The 23,051-nt window shown below is 32.6% G+C and overlaps 2 protein-coding genes across 2 annotated transcripts in view; both read right to left on the bottom strand.

Moving 5' to 3' along the window:
• Positions 1-47: 47 nt before the first annotated feature.
• Positions 48-10,756, bottom strand: LOC134272910 (uncharacterized). Its single transcript, XM_062755086.1, has 7 exons — positions 10,418-10,756; positions 9,974-10,332; positions 9,297-9,888; positions 8,971-9,068; positions 3,198-3,358; positions 305-486; positions 48-104 (listed from the first exon to the last, which is right to left on the bottom strand). Exons 4-7 carry the CDS (start codon positions 8,988-8,990, stop codon positions 48-50), a joined length of 420 nt encoding a protein of 139 aa, XP_062611070.1. The 5' UTR covers positions 8,991-9,068; positions 9,297-9,888; positions 9,974-10,332; positions 10,418-10,756.
• A 4,117-nt stretch (positions 10,757-14,873) lies between these two features.
• The window catches only part of LOC134272921 (nuclear cap-binding protein subunit 2-like), a 68,935-nt gene continuing 60,757 nt past the window's right edge, over positions 14,874-23,051 (bottom strand). The window contains exon 4 of the mRNA XM_062755099.1: positions 14,874-15,286. Coding sequence (XP_062611083.1) covers positions 15,236-15,286 — 51 coding nt within the window. The 3' untranslated portion in view covers positions 14,874-15,235. The remainder of the gene's footprint in view (positions 15,287-23,051) is intronic.

Below are 23,051 nucleotides of genomic sequence, written 5' to 3'. Positions count from 1 at the left end.
AAAATTTACATACTTTTAAAAACAAAATCCCCTCTCTTGTAGAGAGACTATCTACCAAACCAATTACTTTTATCCAAGTAGGGAGGAGTCAAGCAAACTTTTGTCTACAAAAATTGGCCTTCATAATCAAATTTAAAAAAAAAAGGACATTACATGTAACCCATGATATATTTCCCTGCAAATTATTTCACATATTAAAGGAACAGTTCAAGTAATACTCTCTACATTCTTCAGTTATGGGCAAAGAAGTAAAAGAAATGAGGAAATTGTTATTGCAAACTACATTCATTTATTCTATACCCACCTTTTCTATACTCTTCTTCTGTTTTCTTTCATTAGTTTTTCCATCTCTGTCTGGACCTTGATGACACTCCAAACTCTTTTTTCCCAGAATCAGAAATGGAATGCCATCATAATCTAGGTATGGCTCTGAATTCTTCTGAGAGTCTAATAATCTAAATTGACATTTCTTCAGCACTGATACATCTAAAAACAGATCCAAAATATTACTACACGAATATACTTACAGTATATAATAAATACTAAAACTTAATAAGAATGGCAAGTTTCTGACTGGTTAACTTATTACCCAGACAGACAAAATTTATTGGTAAGAAAATCTGCGAGTGGAAATTCGAAGAAGGTAAAAGGCCCATGGATTGATTCACTCATCTTAGTCTCTTTTGCACTGATGTTCTTCAGATTTCTTCCCTACAAACATGTATTACTGTGTATAATGTTATATACCAAAGGTGGTCCTACCCTAGCCCTGTGGAAGGAGTGGGGGTCCTGATTTGAACATGCTTGAATCTACACTATATCTGGTTACTTCCATGAACAATTTAGAACACTACCTCTACACTACCTCTGAAAGCTTCCATATAACTTGTTCTGGCCCAATGGTTCTTCATGATTTCTAATGACAACACCCTATTTCAGCCTTCTCTTGATTATCAACCCTCAGAAGGGGGCTTGTTCTTTCATTTTCAAAATTTAATTTTTCCTTCAACCAAGGATGCCTCTACCAATTTTGGTTAAAATAGGTCTGCAGGTTCTTGAGAACATGAAAAATGGAAAGTTCACAGATGGAGGGATGGAGCCTCCAGTATTTCTTCATTACGTTATAAAGTTATGGCCCAGACAAAACATTTTAATTTTTTTTGCAATGTGACCTTGAACCTGCCAGAATAACCTTGAATCATTCATGACACACTGAATCAAGGTTATGACACTCTCTTGGGTCATGAGAAATCTAAATACTTCAAGTGTTTCTTCATAACAAAGTTACAGTCGAGACAAAATTGTGTTTATTTTATATGCTCATGTTTGGGTTTCAACATTGTGCATGTCAAAAAAAAAATTTTTGTACCAAGATGGACAAGGTGATTCTTATAGGTAGATTTAATCTGTATACAACATTTTCACAAGTAAAAATTCTCAAAAAAAAAAAAAAAAACAAAAAAAAAACAAAAAACAAAAAAACAACACTATAACAGTTAAGGGTCATCCACTCCCCATGACTTATGATGAATGTCGAGAAAATTTACTCTTATTGTTTATGCTCTATGACTTCTTTGGCACTGCCTGCAAGACAGTTTTACAAACGCTTTAAAGAACAAGCTTTTGTCAAGGAAAAAGGTATGAAGTAAGCTAAGAGAGACCCTAATAAGAAACAATGATTACATGGCATAATCACGTTTATACTAAAAATTAGTGTCAATTTCTTCCAATAAAAGAACAGCAGACCGAGTTTTGTAGCATAATTATTTGTTTATAAGAAGTATATCTATTTATAATTTCAGACAAATCTCCAGTAAGATGTCATAAACAAAGTATTTAGTGAAAGTTAACACTTGTGCACACTGATCCGTGCCTTTCAATAATACCTATATTAATATTAATAAGTATTATGCTTCCTGTCAGTTTGTCTCTATATAATCAATACCCAACTATTATGGCATAGTGTTCAAAGGATTTATATAGCGTAAGCATACTAGGCCGAAATAGTGCACTGCTTCTTTTTCTGAAGAAAATTCCACAGCGCCCATGCTAGAGATCAAACTCTCGACCCCAATATTGTCTGTCCGACGCGCTATCAATTACGCCACAGACACCGTTATCTAAAACACTGAATTATAATATATATAAACTTAGTTTCAAATATTTCACAATTAAAGAAAAAAAATAAACAAAATAATTTTTCTGAAATAGTTTCTTGCAATTTCCCCTTCACTCAACTAAAATTCTCTGAAACTAGCTGTACATTATACCTAATGCATGAAACATTCAAAATTAAAGAAAAAAGCCTATGACGTACAAATAGCATAATAGGGGTGTACTAACATGAATGTAAGATGTGATGAAACATTGAAAATGGAGAAAATATTGCCGTTTTTATTCAACAGTCAGCATAATAATAACAATAGTGTTGTACTTTGCATGCACTATGCCTAAATAGTAGTCAGGGTTTGACACATACTGCACTCGCCTCCGTCTCGTGCACCATGTGTCAAACCCTGACTACTACATGTATTTAGGCATAGTGCATGCAAAGAAAAACACTATTATATAAATAGTGAACATTTCCAGTTGTTCATTTATATCTGTCCAGATCTCTTGCCAATGATATGATGATGTATGCAGAGACCTATCAAACTTTTAGAGTCCTGGCTAACAGGAAAGGTAACTCTAAAATAGAACTTAGATACAAAAGATTTATAAAATAATACTTCTTCCTCAATTTACTGGATTTAATTTCATTTTCTTCTTCTAATTTTATTGATTTGTAATTCTTCTATACTCTCTGGAGTCCTCCTAATTTTTATCTCCATGTATTTTAGAAGATACGAGTTTTATTTATTTTTAATAGTGTTATAAATGTAAGAAAAAATATGTAGACTTATGAAACCAAATTTTTGTGGTTGTTTTGTGAGCTTAATACCGGTACATGTACATGCCAGGAAATACACAAAATTTAATGTGCTACTAAGCAAAAATGGATGGGAAAAATAGCTTTAAACTTATGAAATAAAATTTTTAACAAATCAATATAAATTGTATTCCTATTCCTGGCCAGTTCATAAAGGTAGATATACTTCTTAAAACTAAAGCTCAGTAATATGGAAACATAAGCTAGGGGTGTGTGGATGACCCTTCATACCTTAAAGTACTGGAATATTTTAATATCAAAAAATTACCTATCTTCTTTCCAAAATGTTTGGAACTTTTTAAGGTGCGGTATCGTGAGGATGTTGCACATTCATAGGTCTCTATTAACTTTTCAAGTTTTGTATAGGAAGTAACAAAACCGGATAACGATGATGTTTTCCCATCAAATAAATCTTCCCAGGAAAAGTATCTGCAGTAATATGAAATACAAATACATGTAGATCAATAAACTATTGATATCATACTTTAAAGAACATTTCATACTTTAAGAAAAAATTTACAAACAGGAGGCTGATGGGCAATAATTTGCAATCCAGTTCATTTGAGCTCTTCAATTTGAAAATTCAATATTTCATACATTCTATACTGTCAATTGTACCTCAATATAAAACAAAATTAAATTTAGCAAGTTTCTAATTGTAATGTCTATATATTCGCTACTCTAAGCTATAGCATAAGGAATATAAGGAACAATGTTCAATAGACTCTCAATAGAACATTGTTTTTGTTTTTTGTAATTTTGGTAGAAGTCCCATTGATTATTATAATAAAACCAAAAGCTTAACAGCTTGTTGATAAAGGTGGTGAAGAATTTTGGATAGTGCATTAATACTGATGATTTTACTTACATGTATTCCCCTCGTGCACAGAGAGAAAGAGACAAGGACATTTTTAAGCGGTTAGCTTCGCTAGCCGCTATATGGCATGTGTCGGCAACCGGAAACCTCCATAAGGCGCTACCTATCGACAACAGAAACTTCAACAAAGCCTCTACCAATGATTTGTTTCTAATACATATAACATATGTTAAATAAAATCAAGACTATCAAAACAACATAATCTTTCGGTTTTTAATTTATATCTGATTTTGTTTGTCAATGAAATAAATTTATTGTTTTATTTTAAAATTTTATGTATAGGAGCATTTGGTGTCGAGATAAATTTTGACGTCAGCTGATGGCGATCGGGCCCTGTGACTTGTGTTTGAAGTCAGCATGAAGTTTAGCTGATAACATTATCAACGCGTTGGATTTAAACTTAAGGAAGAAATATATAGCGAGAAATATCATATTTGAACCCAATGCTACACGAAAACCAGTAGGCATATCCGATTTATGTGTTAAGTTGAAGCCTGAATTGAACAGGGGGTCAAAATGGCGTTGCACACCTTGTGTATCTAAACTGTACATAGAGGGGTAGAATGTTTCGATATGTGGCTAATTTAGAGACTTACTGATAAAAATTCAGGTGCCTGTGATTAATTATAAGGCACCCCTCATGAACAATAAATATTTGATCGAATTATGCTACTGGCACAGAAAGGACGGGTTAATTACTGGCTTAAGGGGTTGAAGGTTATTACAGATTGCAAAACATCGGAGAATCTCTCGATCGAGTTTCATTTTCCTTGCCAAAATATTTAGCCATCCCTTTAATTAACTTAAGTAATACTAGTACATGAAGAAAGCTTTATATATGAAAAAACTGAATACATCTGCATGGTTCTCCATCATTTGAAATTTTACTGTGTTGCAGAGTTTACGTGAAGCACTAAATTTTTGCGCTATTTTCGAGATCAAATTCGCAACTGAATTACCTTTTATTAAACTTATATAGGAACATATGCGCACACTTTTTAAAATAAATCACTATTTCGGTGTACAAATATTTTCGTCATACATATTGATAAAAGTAAAAACACGTGCTATGAAAAGCAGGGGAAATTCTGATCGATACAATCAAACTAATTACCACTTTTGAAAGTAAGTTTGTTGTACTTTTTTATCAGTTTTTTTTTTATCAAATTACCGAATTGCAAAGGAAAAAATAGGGAAACTTCAGGAAAGGATGATATTCTTACGAGTTCCTTAAAAATGTGTCGCATGCATAAAATTTTAATCGTTACTGTGTCGTAGAAAATTTTGCTGTGTCGGGAGCAACACAGTAAAACAGCTCATGGAGAACCCTGCATCTGTAAGCTGTAAAGTTATAGATTACTTCCATAATGAAACGTTTGTTTTCTTCTCCTTTTTTTCTCAATTGAAATTATTTAAAAGATGATGAAAGCTTTGTTTCCAGGGATAAATTCTGTACTCAGTAATCATTACAAACGATTATAAACGTCACATTATTTAAATATTTGCCAAATACTCAGTATATGTTCGTTTATATATATCGTGCTTACAAGACTCTTTTTTGAATTATTGTCGTGTACCATTTACTAATTCGAACATTTATTGTATTTAAAGTCAATAGTGTACATTTCTTAAAACTTTATTATCTTGTTTACTTGTCTTTCTTCCTGTGAGAGAAATAGTTCATAATATTAATAAACAGATGTACTCAGTATCTGTATCAAAATACAGAATGAATAGTGATCGGTCTCAAATGAAAAACGGATCCTTGAAAGTTCCGGTGCCTAGGAGAAGTAAGCATCCCCAATAACGGGTCACACCTGCTGACCCGCAGTGAGACTACGAAATTGAAGCCCTCTGAAATTAAATTAATTTACATTCTCTGCTCGTCCATCCGTTTTTCTCAAAGCCAGCTAAAGATCTATGTACAGAACTCCAAATAAATTAATCTTAAGAATTTGAATTATCATTACCGTCTTCCTTGGAAGACGGTATTGTATAGTTGAAACAGTCGTCGGACTATGCACTTCCTCTCTTTTGTGATTGGTAGAAATTGCATGAAAATTTTCAATTATTTCATTGGTTGAAACGCTGTTCAAGGCAAGGGAGATAACTTTCTGATGATATATTTTTCGTACAATTCCAATCTTAAAAAAATGACAAAACGAACAACAAAATCAGCAGTAATTAATTCTTAATAACATAGCGTTTTACTGTTTTATAGTGATAAAAGTGTTTTATAGCGATAAATAAAAAGGTCTCTTAAATTTCATTAAAATTAAAATTTGATAGTTATTGCTTGCAGGCTTTACAATGTGTTATTATTCTTTTCCCCTTTCTTGTTTGAAGAGTGAAAATCAGCCGAGGTTTGCCGAAAGCTCTCGGCCAGTCAACATTTACGGAGATGACCGAGCGACAACCGTGGTAGGGCTAATGCTTTAAAAAGCTTATTTAGAAATACAAAATCAGGAAATTCAAAAGAAGTATAGATCTGTTTACTATTTAAAATTGTTGCTTAAGACGGTAAGCTTTTTTGAAAAGCTCTACTTGTTTTATTTTCTTTTTGAGTAGGCTTTACAGTTACCTAATTTCAAAGTCAATAGAGCATGAAAGACAATTAAATTTGCAACATCAACATTTTTTTTCGTTCTGAGCACATTTGGACGCCACCAATGGAGACAATTAGGGAAAATTTTTGAAATTGAACTTCCTGTCTTTCAAACTGAAAATCTCAGGTTGATATTTTGAAACATACATTTGTGACATCAGTCTGGGATGTTATTGGTTTTTCCATTTAGTTAAGTACTACAAAAGTCAGTGTGTCTGCTTCTTCGCTGATGACATTGGACAAAGATATGCATGCTTACTTTAATATCATCAGAATGCATTTTTTGTTATTCTAAGTGCAGTCAAGTTCCATGAAAGCAAACCGCTTTTCAGTACTTTCAGTACTTTGATTATTTTTGATACCATTCCCTTACAAATACTTTGAAAAAATTGGTTCAGCAGTCTCAGAGAAAAAGTAGCAAATGTTTCCAAAAATCACTATGGATTTTATTTTAAGCATTATACCTATAACAGACCAATATAAATATTTAGGACTTGTGTTTACATCAAATGGAAAACTAAGTTTGCTTCAGAGCAACTTTAAGAATGTGCTTAAAAGCCATATTATGCATTGAAATCAAGTATACCTGGAAATAACAATATTTCAGTTCAAGTGTTACTAAACTATACAATTCAATGATTATTCCAATTATAACATATGGATCTGAAATATGGATCACAGACTATAAATCAGATATTAAATCTTCAGAATGTTTTCCATTTGAAAAAATTCAAAATCATATTCTCAAAGATATTCTAGGTGTACATATAGAAAAGCATCAAATTTAGCAGTCAATGCTGAACTAGGTTCTTATCCACTTTACTATTTATGTTATGAAAACATGTTTAAATATTATATCAGATTCCTTAATTATATCAGATTAAGGAATATGGAATCAAATACCACATATAATAATGCACTTTTACTATCAGCTTTCAAAGAGGACAAAGAGTTAGCTCTGAAAAAGGGTTATACTTCAAGGCAAAGCAAGATTTTCAATCTTCAACAAAAACTAAACTTGACTTCTTTAAACATTTCCCATAAGGATTTGAGGTTTAAGTTAAATAAAACTTTTGTTGATATGACCTTTGAACAATTGAGCAAAATCTCATCTTCTAACTCAGGAAAACTTTATTTTTATAGTAAAATCTTAAACTGTACTGATTATAAATTGCAGGATTAATTAAAGTTTCCTTTAAAAGAGCATGAAAGATCACAGCTAACAAAATTAAGAATCAGTGCACATTCACTATTCACTGAAACAGGTAGATACTGTAAACCAATAATCTCTAAGGAAAAACGTTTATGCTATGCTTGTAAATTATTGGTTGAAAATGAAAAACATTTTGTACTTTACTATCCTGTGAATGACAATCTTCGATTTCAATATTGTGATATTTTTGATGATAAATTATACTGTGGTACTGATCCCATTAAAGAAATTGTTAACCCATGTGAATATAATACTACAAACCTTTATGTATCTACTTAGATAAATGGTTTATACAGAGGAAACAATGCCAAGGTCTATGAGGAACTGTGTAAAATTGAACTGCATGCAATTAGGTTATAACATTCTTCTCTTTTTTTTCTTCTTTTTTTCTGTTACATGTATCTGTCATTTAATTTCTTATTTTGACTGTATGCCAACACGGTGATGTCAATAAACTGAATTGAATTGAATGGACAAGAAAGACACCCATAGGTCTCCTAAGTGACCCTGCTAGTAACCTGTGGCCAAAAAAGGTTTAAAAGCATTATCCAAAGAATTTCTGTACTATAACACTCAATATGAAAGGGAATGTGGAGACATGATCCCAGAGGCATTTTACTTGGGATAATGTACAATAACAAGGTTCACTTAAAGCCTTCTTGGGCCCTGTGAATTTATGAAAAAAATTAAATTGCTCAATTTTAGTTTAAAATGCATTAAATTCATTTGGACTCTTGGTGATTGCATAAAAATAAAATGATTTTCTTACTAGTCCATCTACATGTGTCATGACATCAACAAATATCATTATTCCATATCCTAAGAATTTCTTCACAAATGACCAAAAATTTAAGCTGTTCCTCAGTATTTTGCTTTAAGCCAATCCTCTGATCAAAAACTTCAAATACATAATTAAAAATCTGTTTAATAAAAATATAATCCATGTCTTATTTTCTGAATCGAGGGGTGGGCTCATACTATCTTTGCTTAAGGTGCTCAATTTAAGAACATTGCAATATCACAATACCTGTTTTACGTAACCTGCTCTCTAAGAGGAAACTTTTTATTTATAGGAAATGAAAGCACTAAGTCTCAGATTATATTGATGTTTGAAATGGGACATTTTAATAGATTTATTTGCAATACTGACAGAAGGGCCATTAAATGGAGAAACTGAACCTACCTCCATTAAAAAAAAATTAGGAAAAAATGAAGAGAAAAAATCATGACTCGTGTCAGATGGACTAATTCCTATTTACTGCCCTGCACTTCATTTGCAGGGGAGAGGGGGGGGGGTTAATTATTAATTTAAGTAGCATATGCTTTGGTGTATAATTCTTTGATACCTGTCAGTTTCAACTTCCATTTTATTTCGAGCTATTCCTGTGCTGTTTCAATGGAGTTGTCACATGCGCTAGAGCCTAGAGGAGTTATCTAACAAACCCTGAAAAATAAAGACTTTTACATCTATTTTAAGGTATCTAAAATTTCTTCAACCTATTCTGAACCTATATAGCTTAATCAAAACATTGTGTTGCACCTGATCTATAAAAGGAGTACAATAGCCACGCTTGAAACTCCACCAGATTTCAGAGAACCTGTATTGATGACAGTGAAATTAAAAACTTCATAATATATTGAATATATCTAAAAATTAACCCATTCATCTTACTTTGTGCTTACAATCAATATTCTACTGCTTCTCATTTAGTTACGTCTTCCGCTTTGTGCCGATTCGAACCTCTATACGACAAGTATCACACAATACATGTATGTATGCTTGAGGTACCTGTGGCCAGCTCCACCAGATTTCAGAGAACCTGTATTGATGACAGTGAAATTAAAAACTTCATAATATATTGAATATATCTAAAAATTAACCCATTCATCTTACTTTGTGCTTACAATCAATATTCTACTGCTTCTCATTTAGTTACGTCTTCCGCTTTGTGCCGATTCGAACCTCTATACGACAAGTATCACACAATACATGTATGTAAGCTTGAGGTACCTGTGGCCAGCTCCACCAGATTTCAGAGAACCTGTATTGATGACAGTGAAATTAAAAACTTCATAATATATTGAATATATCTAAAAAATAACCCATTCATCTTACTTTGTGCTTACAATCAATATTCTACTGCTTCTCATTTAGTTACGTCTTCCGCTTTGTGCCGATTCGAACCTCTATACGACAAGTATCACACAATACATGTATGTATGCTTGAGGTACCTGTGGCCAGCTCCACCAGATTTCAGAGAACCTGTATTGATGACAGTGAAATTAAAAACTTCATAATATATAGAATATATCTAAAAATTAACCCATTCATCTTACTTTGTGCTTACAATCAATATTCTACTGCTTCTCATTTAGTTACGTCTTCCGCTTTGTGCCGATTCGAACCTCTATACGACAAGTATCACACAATACATGTATGTATGCTTGAGGTACCTGTGGCCAGCTCCACCAGATTTCAGAGAACCTGTATTGATGACAGTGAAATTAAAAACTTCATAATATATTGAATATATCTAAAAATTAACCCATTCATCTTACTTTGTGCTTACAATCAATATTCTACTGCTTCTCATTTAGTTACGTCTTCCGCTTTGTGCCGATTCGAACCTCTATACGACAAGTATCACACAATACATGTATGTATGCTTGAGGTACCTGTGGCCAGCTCCACCAGATTTCAGAGAACCTGTATTGATGACAGTGAAATTAAAAACTTCATAATATATTGAATATATCTAAAAATTAACCCATTCATCTTCTTTTGTGCTTACAATCAATATTCTACTGCTTCTCATTTAGCTACGTCTTCCGCTTTGTGCCGATTCGAACCTCTATACGACAAGTATCACACAATACATGTTTGTATGCTTGAGGTACCTGTGGCCAGCTCCACCAGATTTCAGAGAACCTGTATTGATGACAGTGAAATTAAAAACTTCATAATATATAGAATACATCTAAAAATTAACCCATTGTACTTACAATCAATATTCTACTGCTTATCCTTTAATGAATTCTCCCGTCTTGTGATGAACCTCTATGCAACAAGTATCACTCAATATGTACGCTTAAGGTGCCTGTGGACAACTCCACAATATTTCAGAGAACCTATTACTATAAAATGGGATTATTCCTCTTTTCAGTAATAAAAAAAAACCTTACCATATACGGGTATTTTCACTTGTTTACCCTCTATTCTTATGTTTGATTTGATTAACAGATTAAGTGCAAGAATATTTTCAAATCCTCTAAATATTTATAGTCTATTAAGTGTATGTATACTAAAAACTACAATATTTATTGCTGCAAAATGCTGAAAAACAGTTATTAAATATTTCTACAATATAAATTTCTTACGGAAGCTTATCTGTGTTAAAATTGTGAGATTGAATACGTTTACCACTTGCTAACTCGTTCATCAAATTATTCGTTCTAATTTAATTTTATATCATTTCTTTCAAAGACATCGTAAAAATTATTTTTTATACCACTGCTTCTTTTACACATGAAAATAATTGTTTAAAATATTAAATTTTAAAACAGAGTCTTGTAAAGAGGGTTTTAGCATGAATGCCATTACAAGATTCATTTATCAACATGGAAAATTAAAGTAAAAGTCGTGGATTACTGCTGCACGTGAGTTTAAATTCCTAAGCATGTTCAAAAGATGTCACCTCCACGAAACCAAGCTAGGAAATTTTCGGTATTTGAACAAATAATAACTTGTATAAGGGGGTATCATGTTCGTTCCCCTAATCTACCTGTTCGCTTGAGTTTGTTCGTGCAGGGTCCGTTCACCATTATTCTTGCTCACCCTATATCTCGTTCACCATATATCTCGTTCGCCCTAATGTATTTACAGTATATAGTATATATTAACATTTATTATTTATTTTATATTCAATATTTTACGACTTGGTGTTTTCTTTCAAATGTTGCTACTGTATTTTTTTTTTGTTGTCTCCCGTGTGCAATTTATGTAGCACTTCTTCCTCATTCCATTATTCTATCTCCATATAATAGTAGATTCTAACTGAAATTTGCTTCAATACCTTCTGGATTTCATAAAATCAAGTTATATGTACAGCCTCATTTTATGTACCAATGTACATATAATTTATTTAAAAAGTCCACTGGTTCCTTATTCAACTTTCTGCAATATAAATAAGGCGAACGGACCCTGTGCGAACAAGTTTTAGGGCGATCGGACTCTGGGCGAATGAGGATTAGGGCGAAAGGTGTCAAGGGCAAACAAATTTTAGGGAGAACGAACATACAACCATATAAGGGAAATATTCACATCCGTTTGCAGAATACTCATGATACCGTATGATTAAATCTCATCTTACTCCTGTATGCAGCACTAAAGAACCAAATTTTTTTGTCAGGGAGGTTGGTTAAAGAAAGTTTAAACACATCACATTGTATTTTTCATGCAATTTTTATTCAAGAAACGGATTTGGGGCATTATTTTAAAAATATGAGGAAAATTTCCGTATACAGTGATGTTTTTTCTTACTGAAAAGAGGAATAATCCCGTTCTTTAGTAATACTTCCTAGTACAAGGATCTGTACCCAACCTGATTAACCCATTCAGGTCATATTTTCATTCACAAGAAATGTTTTTCCACATTTGAAAATAAAAGAGGATCCTGTTCGTAGGTAAAGACAGGTACCGCATCTCGGATCACCACATCTTGTTACGGAATATTGTTCTGGGTTGGTGTTGAATTTAGCTCTGGTCAATAGTTTTAAATTTGGTGGTTGTCTTTGGCTGCGAATTAAATCCGATTTTGGTATTAGTTGAAGATCATTATCCCGTTCAATGATGGTAAAATTCTTTCTTGCCTCTTGAAATATATTAATGTGTTTCGGATTAAATGTTGTTACAAAAGGGATTAAGAATGGATCTTTGTCCTTTTTTCTGGTTGTTCTTAAAACATTCTGCCATAGAAGAATCCAAGAAAATTCTGCAGCATGTTTTAAGAACAACCAGAAAAAAGGACAAAGATCCATTCTTAATCCCTTTTGTAACAACATTTAATCCGAAACACATTAATATATTTCAAGAGGCAAGAAAGAATTTTACCATCATTGAACGGGATAATGATCTTCATCAACTAATACCAAAATCGGATTTAATTCGCAGCCAAAGACAACCACCAAATTTAAAAAGACTATTGACCAGAGCTAAATTCAACACCAACCCAGAACAATATTCCGTAACAAGATGTGGTGATCCGAGATGCGGTACCTGTCCTTACCTACGAACAGGATCCTCTTTTATTTTCAAATGTGGAAAAACATTTCTTGTGAATGAAAATATGACCTGTAAGAGCAAAAACCTCCTTTATTGCATTACGTGTAACAACTGCGGAGAGGAATACATCGGCCAGACCGGGACCCAGTTAACCACCGGCATGCGCGTACATCGCCAACAAATTAACAATCCGAGCCTAAGAAACACGCCATGCAGTGAACATTTCGATATTTGCTCACAAGGAAACTACTGTGTGTTCCCCTTTTATAAACTTAGGAACGATTCCACCGCAATGAGATTAGCAAAAGAAAACTATTTCATAAATCTTTTTTCACCAAAACTGAACAAACATTAACATTGAGAAATTACCTAATTTTATATATCATCAATTAGAATTTCTGTTTAATTTGTTTATATAGACTAAAAAATGTGCGATTTTTTGTCCATTATTGTCCAATTTGATTTTCCCTAACTTTTACGTAACGTAGCCGTTAACGTTACTAAGCAAAACAATCAGTTCAATTTATGTACACCTGAAGACGGATTATGAAATCCAGAAAGCGCTTGTGTTAAATGAAATTTGGAAACTTCATTTTCTTTTTCTTTTATAATTATTTTCACCTGTGTGACATCGCCTGTGAACTATTTTCAACTATATATATATATATATATATATATATATATATATATATATATATATATATATATATATATATATATATATATATATATATATATATATATATATATATATATATATATCATCATAAGGTCTAGAATACACATGTGAAGAATGAAAGCCTTAGCATCAACTGACAAAAACAGCCACATGTAACGCAGTCAGGTTTAACGAGTACGAAGAGTATACTCTTATATTAATATAATAATATTGATTCAGAAAATGGTGTGTATGTATGCCATAGTTTACTTTAAGTTTAAAGTAGCTGCAATGATGTAGCCTTCTCCCTTTTTTCGGAGAAAATATAAGATTAAAAAAATAATCAGAGAAGGCTACATTACTGCAGCTACTTTAAACATTAAGTAAACTATGGCTACAGCAAACATAATTATAAGGAATTTACATTAAAAGAAAGTCATATTCATTCTCTTTAATTCTCAAACTAGAACTGTCCACATGGGACAAAATACCCCCCAAGGGTTTTTAAGAAGTAAGTTTTTCCATAATAAAGATCTGTATCAAACACGAATTATGAAATTTTTCTTCCAGTGACCTTGAATTCCTCAAATGACCTAGGGTCAAGGTCATGACACACCCTTGTGTCATCGGCAATCTTTGTGTGAAATGAGAACCTACCAAGTTTATCAATTAGAAAGATATGGACCGGACACGAAGTATGAATTTTTTCTTCAACTGACCTTGAACCTCCCTAAACGACCTTGGGTCAAGGTAATGACACTCCCTTGGGTCATGGGCAATCTTTGTTTGAACTGAGAACCTACCAAGTTTATCCATAAGAAAGATATGGACCGGACACGAATTATGAAAATTTTCTTCCACTTACCTTGAACTTCTCCAAGTGACCTTGGGTCAAGGTCATGACACACCCTTGGGTCATAAGCAATCTTAGTTTGAAGTAGTAGGTTCTAGTAGGTTCTAATGTCCCTCTGTAACAAAGATATGGACCGGACACGATTGCACAGACAGACGGACAGACGGACGGACAGACGGACAAGGTGATTCCTATATACCCCCCAAACTTCATTTGCGGGGGGTATAATAAGAAGATAAAATTTTATACATTTAAGGAGTTTAAGTTAAAATTCACAAGCATTTTATACATTTACTTAAAGCATGACTTAATAACTGTAATTTATTACCAATTTTTTTCTTATGCATACAAAATAATGCAGTAGAAGGAAATTGCATTTGAAAAAAAACAAAGACCTGAATCTGAAAATTATTATTATTTGATACAGAAATGTAATGACAAACAAGAAAGGCAATGTATCATGATCATAACTTATTCTGTCAATAGATGTGTACAATCTGCCATATGATTTAAGTCATTTCTTTGCAAAATGAAAAGTTGGTAAAAATAATGGTGGATTATTTATTGCAATATTAATTGCTTCAATATGTCAATACTATCCACCTAAATCGCAGATCATTCATAACATGAAGTTGTTTTTTGAAGGTAGGGCTGCCATTTTCTACAAGGATTCTGTCCCTAATAAGGAAGGGGAACGTTTCTTGCAGCCTTGTCCTTAAATAACAGTCAGATAAACACACATAAACACAGCCTCACAGGTTGGGGTCACATGATCACATCGGGTCACGTGATTGGTTGATCTTTGAAGCCACTATTTTTCAATATCCTCCCCTTACTTCATCATAATCTGTTCTGTACTCATCCCATTTCTAGAAAGTCATACATATAAAGAGGAGGATCAGGGCTCTCTCCTGCTCAGCAATATATTGAAAATATTGAGCATTCATAATATTTGAATATATACATGATAGTTTTCCAACATATGTCTTATGGAGTAGAGTAGTATTGAGGAATTGTGATCAACATTAAATATTTACATCCACTGAATAGTTCCTCCTTTATTTCTTAAGAAAACCCATTGCCGTTAATCAGTGCATGAACATCACTTTGCCAGTAACTTAATAGACGTTACATGGTAACTGCAGAACTACTCCCTTGCAGGGCAAAATGGTATATTTTGGTGATGTGACATAAAAGTAATTGTTAAATCATCTCTCAATAAAAACTTCGCTAAACCTTATTATTTTGCCCTGCAAAAGAGTAGTGCCATAGTTACCATGAAGAGGCTAATAGACAAACGATGTATTTGTTACATGTAATATCCATTATCCAGGTCCAACTCAATACCCTGATAAAGCCTATATATATTAGGGTATTAAAAATACCTTGGTCAAGGTATTTCATGTAATGAAAACTCAAAAAATTCTTTAAAAATTAAATACTAAAAGTTGAGTTCTAAGTTATTGTCAGTAAATTCACCCATGCATGTAAAGTACTCAAACACAAAGAAATCAGTATAAAATCATGTCATGTGAGGAGAAATTCTTTCATGCAGCTGTCTTTTTGATAGCTGAGTGTTTTTCATATACGAGTAGACACACTGACAGAAACTCAGAACTCGACTTTCGGTATTTAATTTTTAAAGATTTTTTTTGAATTTTTTTATTACATAAATACCTTGATCAGGGTATTTTTATACCTTTATCAGGGTATTGTGCTGGACCTGATATCTATGCTCCCAGCCTTCCCTGTTGTTGTGATTTTTAAGCGCTAAGCGCAGCGCAAAGTATTTTCTGTCGCCGTAAATCTACTTCTGTTCGCGATTTAGCGCCATTAAGCAAGTTATATAACTCCACTGTTTTGTTCTAAAAATATGCAACTGGAAATTTTTGACTCTCTTTCGGCTATTTTGGTGTAATACTGAGTTACGTGCAGTTCTAACAATAGGAGTCAATTAGTAGGTAAAGATAATTATGCATGCATAGTGTACGAAAATCCACGTGCACTGTTAGTAGACAAGAGTGGTTCTTGTCAGGCTTATCTCTATACATATTGTAGTTTATTTTAAATCGTATCGGCACTCATTACATTTATGCGCATTCAATGTATAGTGATCAAATAAGTACATATTTTTAAAACTTAGATGAGATTTTGACAAGTATTTAAATCTTCGAATTTGAATTGAATTACTTAGTAGCAATTATAAACTTGATTTACATGGTGCATATGTATGTTCTATGAAGGTATATCTATATAAAATATTGTTTCTTCTTCTACGCGTAGACCCTAATTTAAGGCAATGCAACTAAAAATAAGTCTTTCTATTATCAACCTTGCACCATGCCGAGAGCTATTCATGAAGTTGATTTTCGCATCTCTTGTATATGAAGTAAATCCCAGATAGCATGACTACGTTGGGACAATGTTGGCCCAATGTAACACACTTTGTTGGGCCGACGTTGGCAGCCAACGTTGGCGCAATGTCTAAGTGCACTGTGGCCCTTTGTTGGCCCAACATGTTGGGGCGATGTTGGGCCAACGTTCTAATGTATTTTTGTAATCGTAGGGCCAACATTAGACCAACTTAGTACATGGCATGTTATAGAAGGGCCAATCTTGGGCCAACACCAGTTATGTAAAGTTAATATATTATCGCAATACCAACATTATGCCAACATACTTTATAGCATTGTAAGTGAAGGGCCAACAATAAATAGCTACATTAGAATAGTTGCCAACATTTGGCCAACAATAAACAGCTTACGGAGTAAGTGTAGGGCCAACATTGGGCCAACAATAAATGGCTAGGAAAGTGTATGGCCTACACTGATCCAACACGATGGTAAAATTAAATTGATTACCCAATGCATGACTAACATTTGGTTTACAAAGAATAAAAAAAATGTCATTTGCGGAAAATCAGAGTAAAATACATGTATGTTCACGTCATCCACGACACGGTTCGCATTATTCTAGTAATCTCCATTTGATGTGAATTTCGGATTGACATTCAAAATATTCTTTCTTGAATAACATGATCTTTTCAGGAATATTCTGATAAGAAAATAAAAAAAATCCATGTATTGGCTGTTGATTTTAATCGTTGATGGTTTTGTATTTTTAAAATTATTATAATTTCAATTAAATGTCAAGCAATCCTTCATATTATTAATTTAAACAAAGTTTTCATTTGTTTTCTTTCATTTACTCAGTGTCTTTTGCACTTTCTCCTCCTTTTTTCATTCTCTTTCTTCTTCTCTTCATCTATCCTCTTCCTCTCTTCCCTTATTTTCCGTCCCACTTCCCGGTCACTGGCAGAGTGAAATCAATCTATAACAATGACGCAAATTTTGCTGTCTGTCGCTGCCGCTATTAGCTTGTTTTTTATTTCGGACTGTCCTTAAAAGTAACAAATTAGTAGACATATAGTTATGACATACTTAATTTTATAGGCTTCAAGTTCTTAAGTTTGTGGTCTACTGTTCATTTTGATCATGAGAGGTGAAAAACAATATTTCCAGCTTTTTACATGGGGCAAAATTACAACTACATTTAAATTAACTTAACAACTAAATAATTAAATAATGGGGGATTCTTTCACACCTTCAGAATAAAGTAAATAAAAATAATTCTTACTTGTTACTATAATCCTTGATTCCAATTGCTCCAAAAGGCAAGGTTATTGGCAAAAAAGTAGGATAAGAGTCCTCTCACAGTGGATTTTACATTTTCTCCTCCAGTTGTGCATAAATTCTTTACCTAAAAGGAAATGATAACACATTAATTGTGTATATAACTTAAAAGTTTTCAGAAAAAAATTTCACCGATTTTTTGTGTTTGAACTTAAGCATTATAATGTGCATGTGTGTACGATGTCTGTATTAAAAGGCAGAGAGCAAACATGGGACTGTAAAGTTTGGTGTCAAAGTCAAAGCAAATTATAAAATATATATACTTACATATATTTTGTAGCGAAGAAGTATATCCAAATTTCTTTGTTCTCACAAATATATACGTGTGCACCAAGCTGCTCAAATGCGAAATGGTTACACGTGCTGACCATCCTGATATAACAGATTTCGCAGTAACCGAGGAAACTGGCAAGTCTCCTGCTGTGAGAAGCAATTGTGACTTCTTAAACAGTGAATTTTGCTCTTATCTCAGAATATTCACCCCTAAAACCAGCACTTTAGCGCAATTATGTAATTGATGTTTCTACTTTCTACGATTCTATAAAATTAATTCTGTAAATTGTTGATTGAACATTAACTAGTAAAAAATAAATACAAACTAAAAGCAAACACAAAAATGAAACCAAAATAAAGAAAAAGAACAAAAAGAGAGAAAGAAAATAAAAAAATATTTCATGTACTTGATTTTTTTCTGCCAACTGCAGTTTTAGCATGTTAAGGGTAAATGTAAATTCAAAAACGCTTATCCCTAGATCATATACCCCCTCCAATGCCCGGCTCGATCGGCCTACCGACTGGGCTAATACTAAATTTTTTCAACATGTTTTTTTTTCATATCAACGTTGGGCTTTCCTGTCACCTCGGGGCAAATATTCTGGTATGTCACCCTCCAGGCCATGTGATATATGTATAATTTCATTGTGTCTTTACATTGTGTCAAAAATGTTAAGCCTCCAGTCAGCATACATGTATATTAGGCTATTTAATGTGCGTTTTGACATGTCCAGGGGTCTCGCACTGAGTCATTGCAATGGAGAAACGCTAGCTACTTGAACTGAGTCTGGGGTCATGTTGCGAAAGTAGAACCTGCTCAGCTCTGCAAAGGACTTGCATGTTTCATTTTCCAAGGAGGTCTTAAAAGCTTTTAAATTGTTCAGATACAGATAATCTATTAATTATTGGAATATTTGACTTGAATACTTTGATGAAAGTTGGGTTTAACAGAGTCCTAGGTCGATCGATCGAAAAAATTGTTTGCTGTAGTGTGACTGATTATTCAAATGTCCTAGCTACTTCTTCAAAATTGATCTAAAGTTTCATTTTAGAATCTTTTTTAAATGTTCGAAAATATGTGTAAATAAATAAAAATGTAATATTCTAATTTTTTTGGAAAATTATATTTCTAAATTATACACTATAAAGTGCTTTTACCTCCATTTGGGAGAGAAGGAATACATTTTATTATCATTTCGTACTCATTTTAGTACATGTATATATTTTTTTTTCTCAAATGCAATTATAATTTTTCCTCAACTAAATTGACTGTAACCCTTGATTTAAGATCATTATAGATGCATGTATTACCGATATTCGGTTAGAACTGAATTGCAAAAACGTATTCACTATCAGAAAGACCTAGTGAATTTATATAGTGAACATCGTAAATCGTTTGTCATGAATAGTAAGCTTTCAGTTTATGGTTAATAGAAAGTGAGCTAGGCTCGTACTGATATCTAGATACCGGCCTAGTGAAAGTTGCTTATAAATCAAGATTCACTTACCGGTATTTTATCAAGTTCATATATATATCCAATACCGAGTAAACCTACAATTAAGGTAGTGATTATTTGGACAGAAAATTTACTAGTTTTTTTAATGACTCTAAATCAATGCATAAAAAAATCACATGAATAATTATTATAAACTATTTTTTAAGCTTTAAATTCAGCAAAAATTGCAGTCAAAATTGATTATTACAATAATATATAGATTTCCATTATATGTCCCTCTAGCAACCAGTGGTAAAAGTGCATATATGTCCTTCTCGCAGGCAGATTTAAAAATCTTTATTTATTTGATAATACTTCCTCATTTAATTATTTTCTCATATGGAAAAGCGTAGTGAAATTAATTTTTATTTTTTGAAACATGTTGGGTTATTCAGGTTTTAAAAAATTCAAATGAAACTTGTATTGTAAAATTTTTGAAAGCGAAAATACTATAGAGTCTTATTTCACACAATGCTTCGTGTAAGAGCTAGTGTAAGATAATAGTATCATTGCGATAACATACTTGAAGATTTATCATCTTTAGAAAAATATATAAAAGCAAACAAAACATCCTTCAAATAAAATTACAATTATTCTGATTTTTTACAGAACCCTCGTAATGGAAATAAAACAAGATGTGTTTGTGAAACACTATGCGCCCGGCGGCAACAAAAATCGAAAAAGCTATTTCTAGCATACTAGCAAAGGTAACATTCAAGGTCACATGGTCATTGACCTTGGTGTCATTTGAAAGACCTTGATTAGTGGAGTATGCACACCAAATATGAAGTCTTTGTCTTTTATGGTTCAAAAGTTATGGTGAAAAGTACTAAAAGGCTATTTTTAGCATCTAGGTCACAGTCAAGGTCACCAGGTCATTGATCTTGGTGTCATTTGAAAGAACTTTATTAGTGTAGTATGCATAGTAAATATGAAGTCTCTATCTTTTATGGTTCAAAAGTTATGGCGAAGGTTAAAGTTTGCAGACAGAAAAGCTATTTTTAGCATATAGGTCACATTCAAGGTCACAAGGTCATTAATATTGGTGTCATTTGAAAGCACCTAGTTAGTGAAGTATGCATACCAAATATGAATTTTCTACCTTTCATGGTTCAAAAGTTATGGCGAAGGTTAAAGTTTGGAGACAAACAAACAAACAGACAGACAGACAGACAGACAGACAGACAGGACAAAAACAATATACGCCTCGGATCTATCGATCCGGTCGCATAAAAAATCTATTTGGAATAACGCGATTAAAGTTTTGACGTCGTAAAGGACATTATATGTCCTTCCCGCAGTCAGTGGTAAAAAGACAAATGTCCCACGCCGCAGCCAGAGGGTTAAATGAAAACTTTAAGCGAAAAATGATGGACAATTTTGAAACGTGCAAAGCCTTAACACTGCGCCTGTTTAATTCAATGGTAATTAAATAAATCAAATATTATGAGTTGTGCAGCATTCTTTTTTCATTTCCTTTTGAGTTGCTTTTGTTTTGTTTTGTTTTTTTTTTTATTAAAGTCTTAAACTTCTGATCTTACTAAGAACTTTGTCATAACTGATAAGTTTTTGTATTGGAAATTTGGTCCTGGAATGGTTGAAATAATTAATAAATCAGTTACGTAGCATCTCTTTTGAGACAAAGTGATATCAGCCAGAAAAAAAAATAAATACATTTTTTGACCTCACATATTAAAGAAATGAAATGATGTAAAGAAACATTCATTTCACGTTAAAAAGTTTTAACACAATGTTAATATATTTTCACTTCACATAATGAACTTCTGACTTCACGTTATTAAAGTGTTGACATAACGAAAAAAAAAAATGTATTTACTTCATGTAAATCAGCATTAACATGATGTTAAGATATTTTTACATCATCTCATAAAAAGTTGACATAACGTAAATATATGTTCACATCACGTAATGATAAATTGACAAAATAAATGCATATTTTTATGTTATTAGGCAGTGATGGAGTTCCGTAGTATTAAGTACTTATTTAAAAAAACATTTATAAAACGTTAACTGTTCTTTTATACAACTCCTTTACTTAGAGGGTAGAAAATGTTATAAATCAATTGAAATCAGACTGATATCATCAGATTTTCAAATACTTAAGAAAATGGATAAACGACTCCTTAATCCCCCCGTATGTTTTATTTAATTTAAGTTCAACATATGAAATTGATAAAGTATATTTTATTTTTATTTGTTATCTTATAAAATGACAATTTTCCAGTTTATAATCTTTACCCCCACCCCTTGAGACAACAAATGGTTTGGGAAGGATAAAAACTGAAAAAAAGGATTTGTTGTCGGTTCAAAGGGGAGATATATTGAAAACGAATTTCAATTTTCCGTTAATTTCTCTATTGAACATTTCTCTCAAAGATTTATATCTCTTTGTTTTTTCAAAAAAGATATGTTTTATATGCACAGATCTATCGATTGATCGAGAGAGAGAGAAGGAAATTTGTAACGGTACACGTATTTAATGTACAAACTAAACCAACTGAAAATTATATAATGTATAAAATGAACCAACTACACTGTATAAGGGACCTTGGACCCCCCCCCCCCCCTCGTGGATCCGTGTTAAGTTGGTATGGTCTCTTAGACATAAAGCATAAGAAACCCCCACCCCTCGCCAAAATAATTCTTCACGTAAGGAAAGAAATTACTTCTTATGCACATGGACCTATAGATCTTGGGCGTATTTTTGTTTTATCCCTGTCTGTCTGTTTATCTGTTTGTTTGTCTGCAAACTTTAACCTTCTCCATTACTTTTGAACCAAGAGAGGTAGAGACTTTATATTTTTTATGCATACAAAGTTATTAAGCTATTCCAAATGACTTAAAAGTGGTTGACCTAGTGACCTTGACTATGACCTAAAAGCTTAAAACAGCTTTTTGTTTGCAAACTTTAACCTTCGCAATAACTTTTGATCGAAGAAAGATAGAGACTAAATATTTGGCAATAGCCAAGCACTTTCATAATACACCAAGGCCAATGACCTCAACTGTGTCCTATATGCTAAAAATATATAGTTTCTTTAACCTTCGCCATATAACTTTTGAACAATGAGAGATTGACACTTCGTATTTAGTATGCATACATCAGTAATCAAGTCCTGTCGTATATGAAATTCCATAGTTATTAAGCTATT

This window comes from Saccostrea cucullata, unplaced genomic scaffold (genome assembly GCF_032062105.1).
Source record: "Saccostrea cucullata isolate Sc308-1 unplaced genomic scaffold, CSIRO_AGI_Scuc_v1 ctg1978, whole genome shotgun sequence".
Taxonomy (NCBI): domain Eukaryota; kingdom Metazoa; phylum Mollusca; class Bivalvia; order Ostreida; family Ostreidae; genus Saccostrea; species Saccostrea cuccullata.
Note: the sequence above shows the minus strand (reverse complement) of the source record. Positions and strands in the feature narration are given on the sequence as shown.

Excerpts from the sequence above, each read along its gene's own strand:
- LOC134272910 (XM_062755086.1), bottom strand. The coding sequence starts at position 8,990 with ATGGAAGTTGAAACTGACAG. Across the intron at positions 487-3,197 it reads ACATTTTGGAAAGAAGATAG|ATGTATCAGTGCTGAAGAAA; the intron begins GTAATTTTTTGA and ends ATCTGTTTTTAG. Across the intron at positions 105-304 it reads AGAAGAAGAGTATAGAAAAG|ACAAAAGTTTGCTTGACTCC; the intron begins GTGGGTATAGAA and ends CAATTTTTGTAG.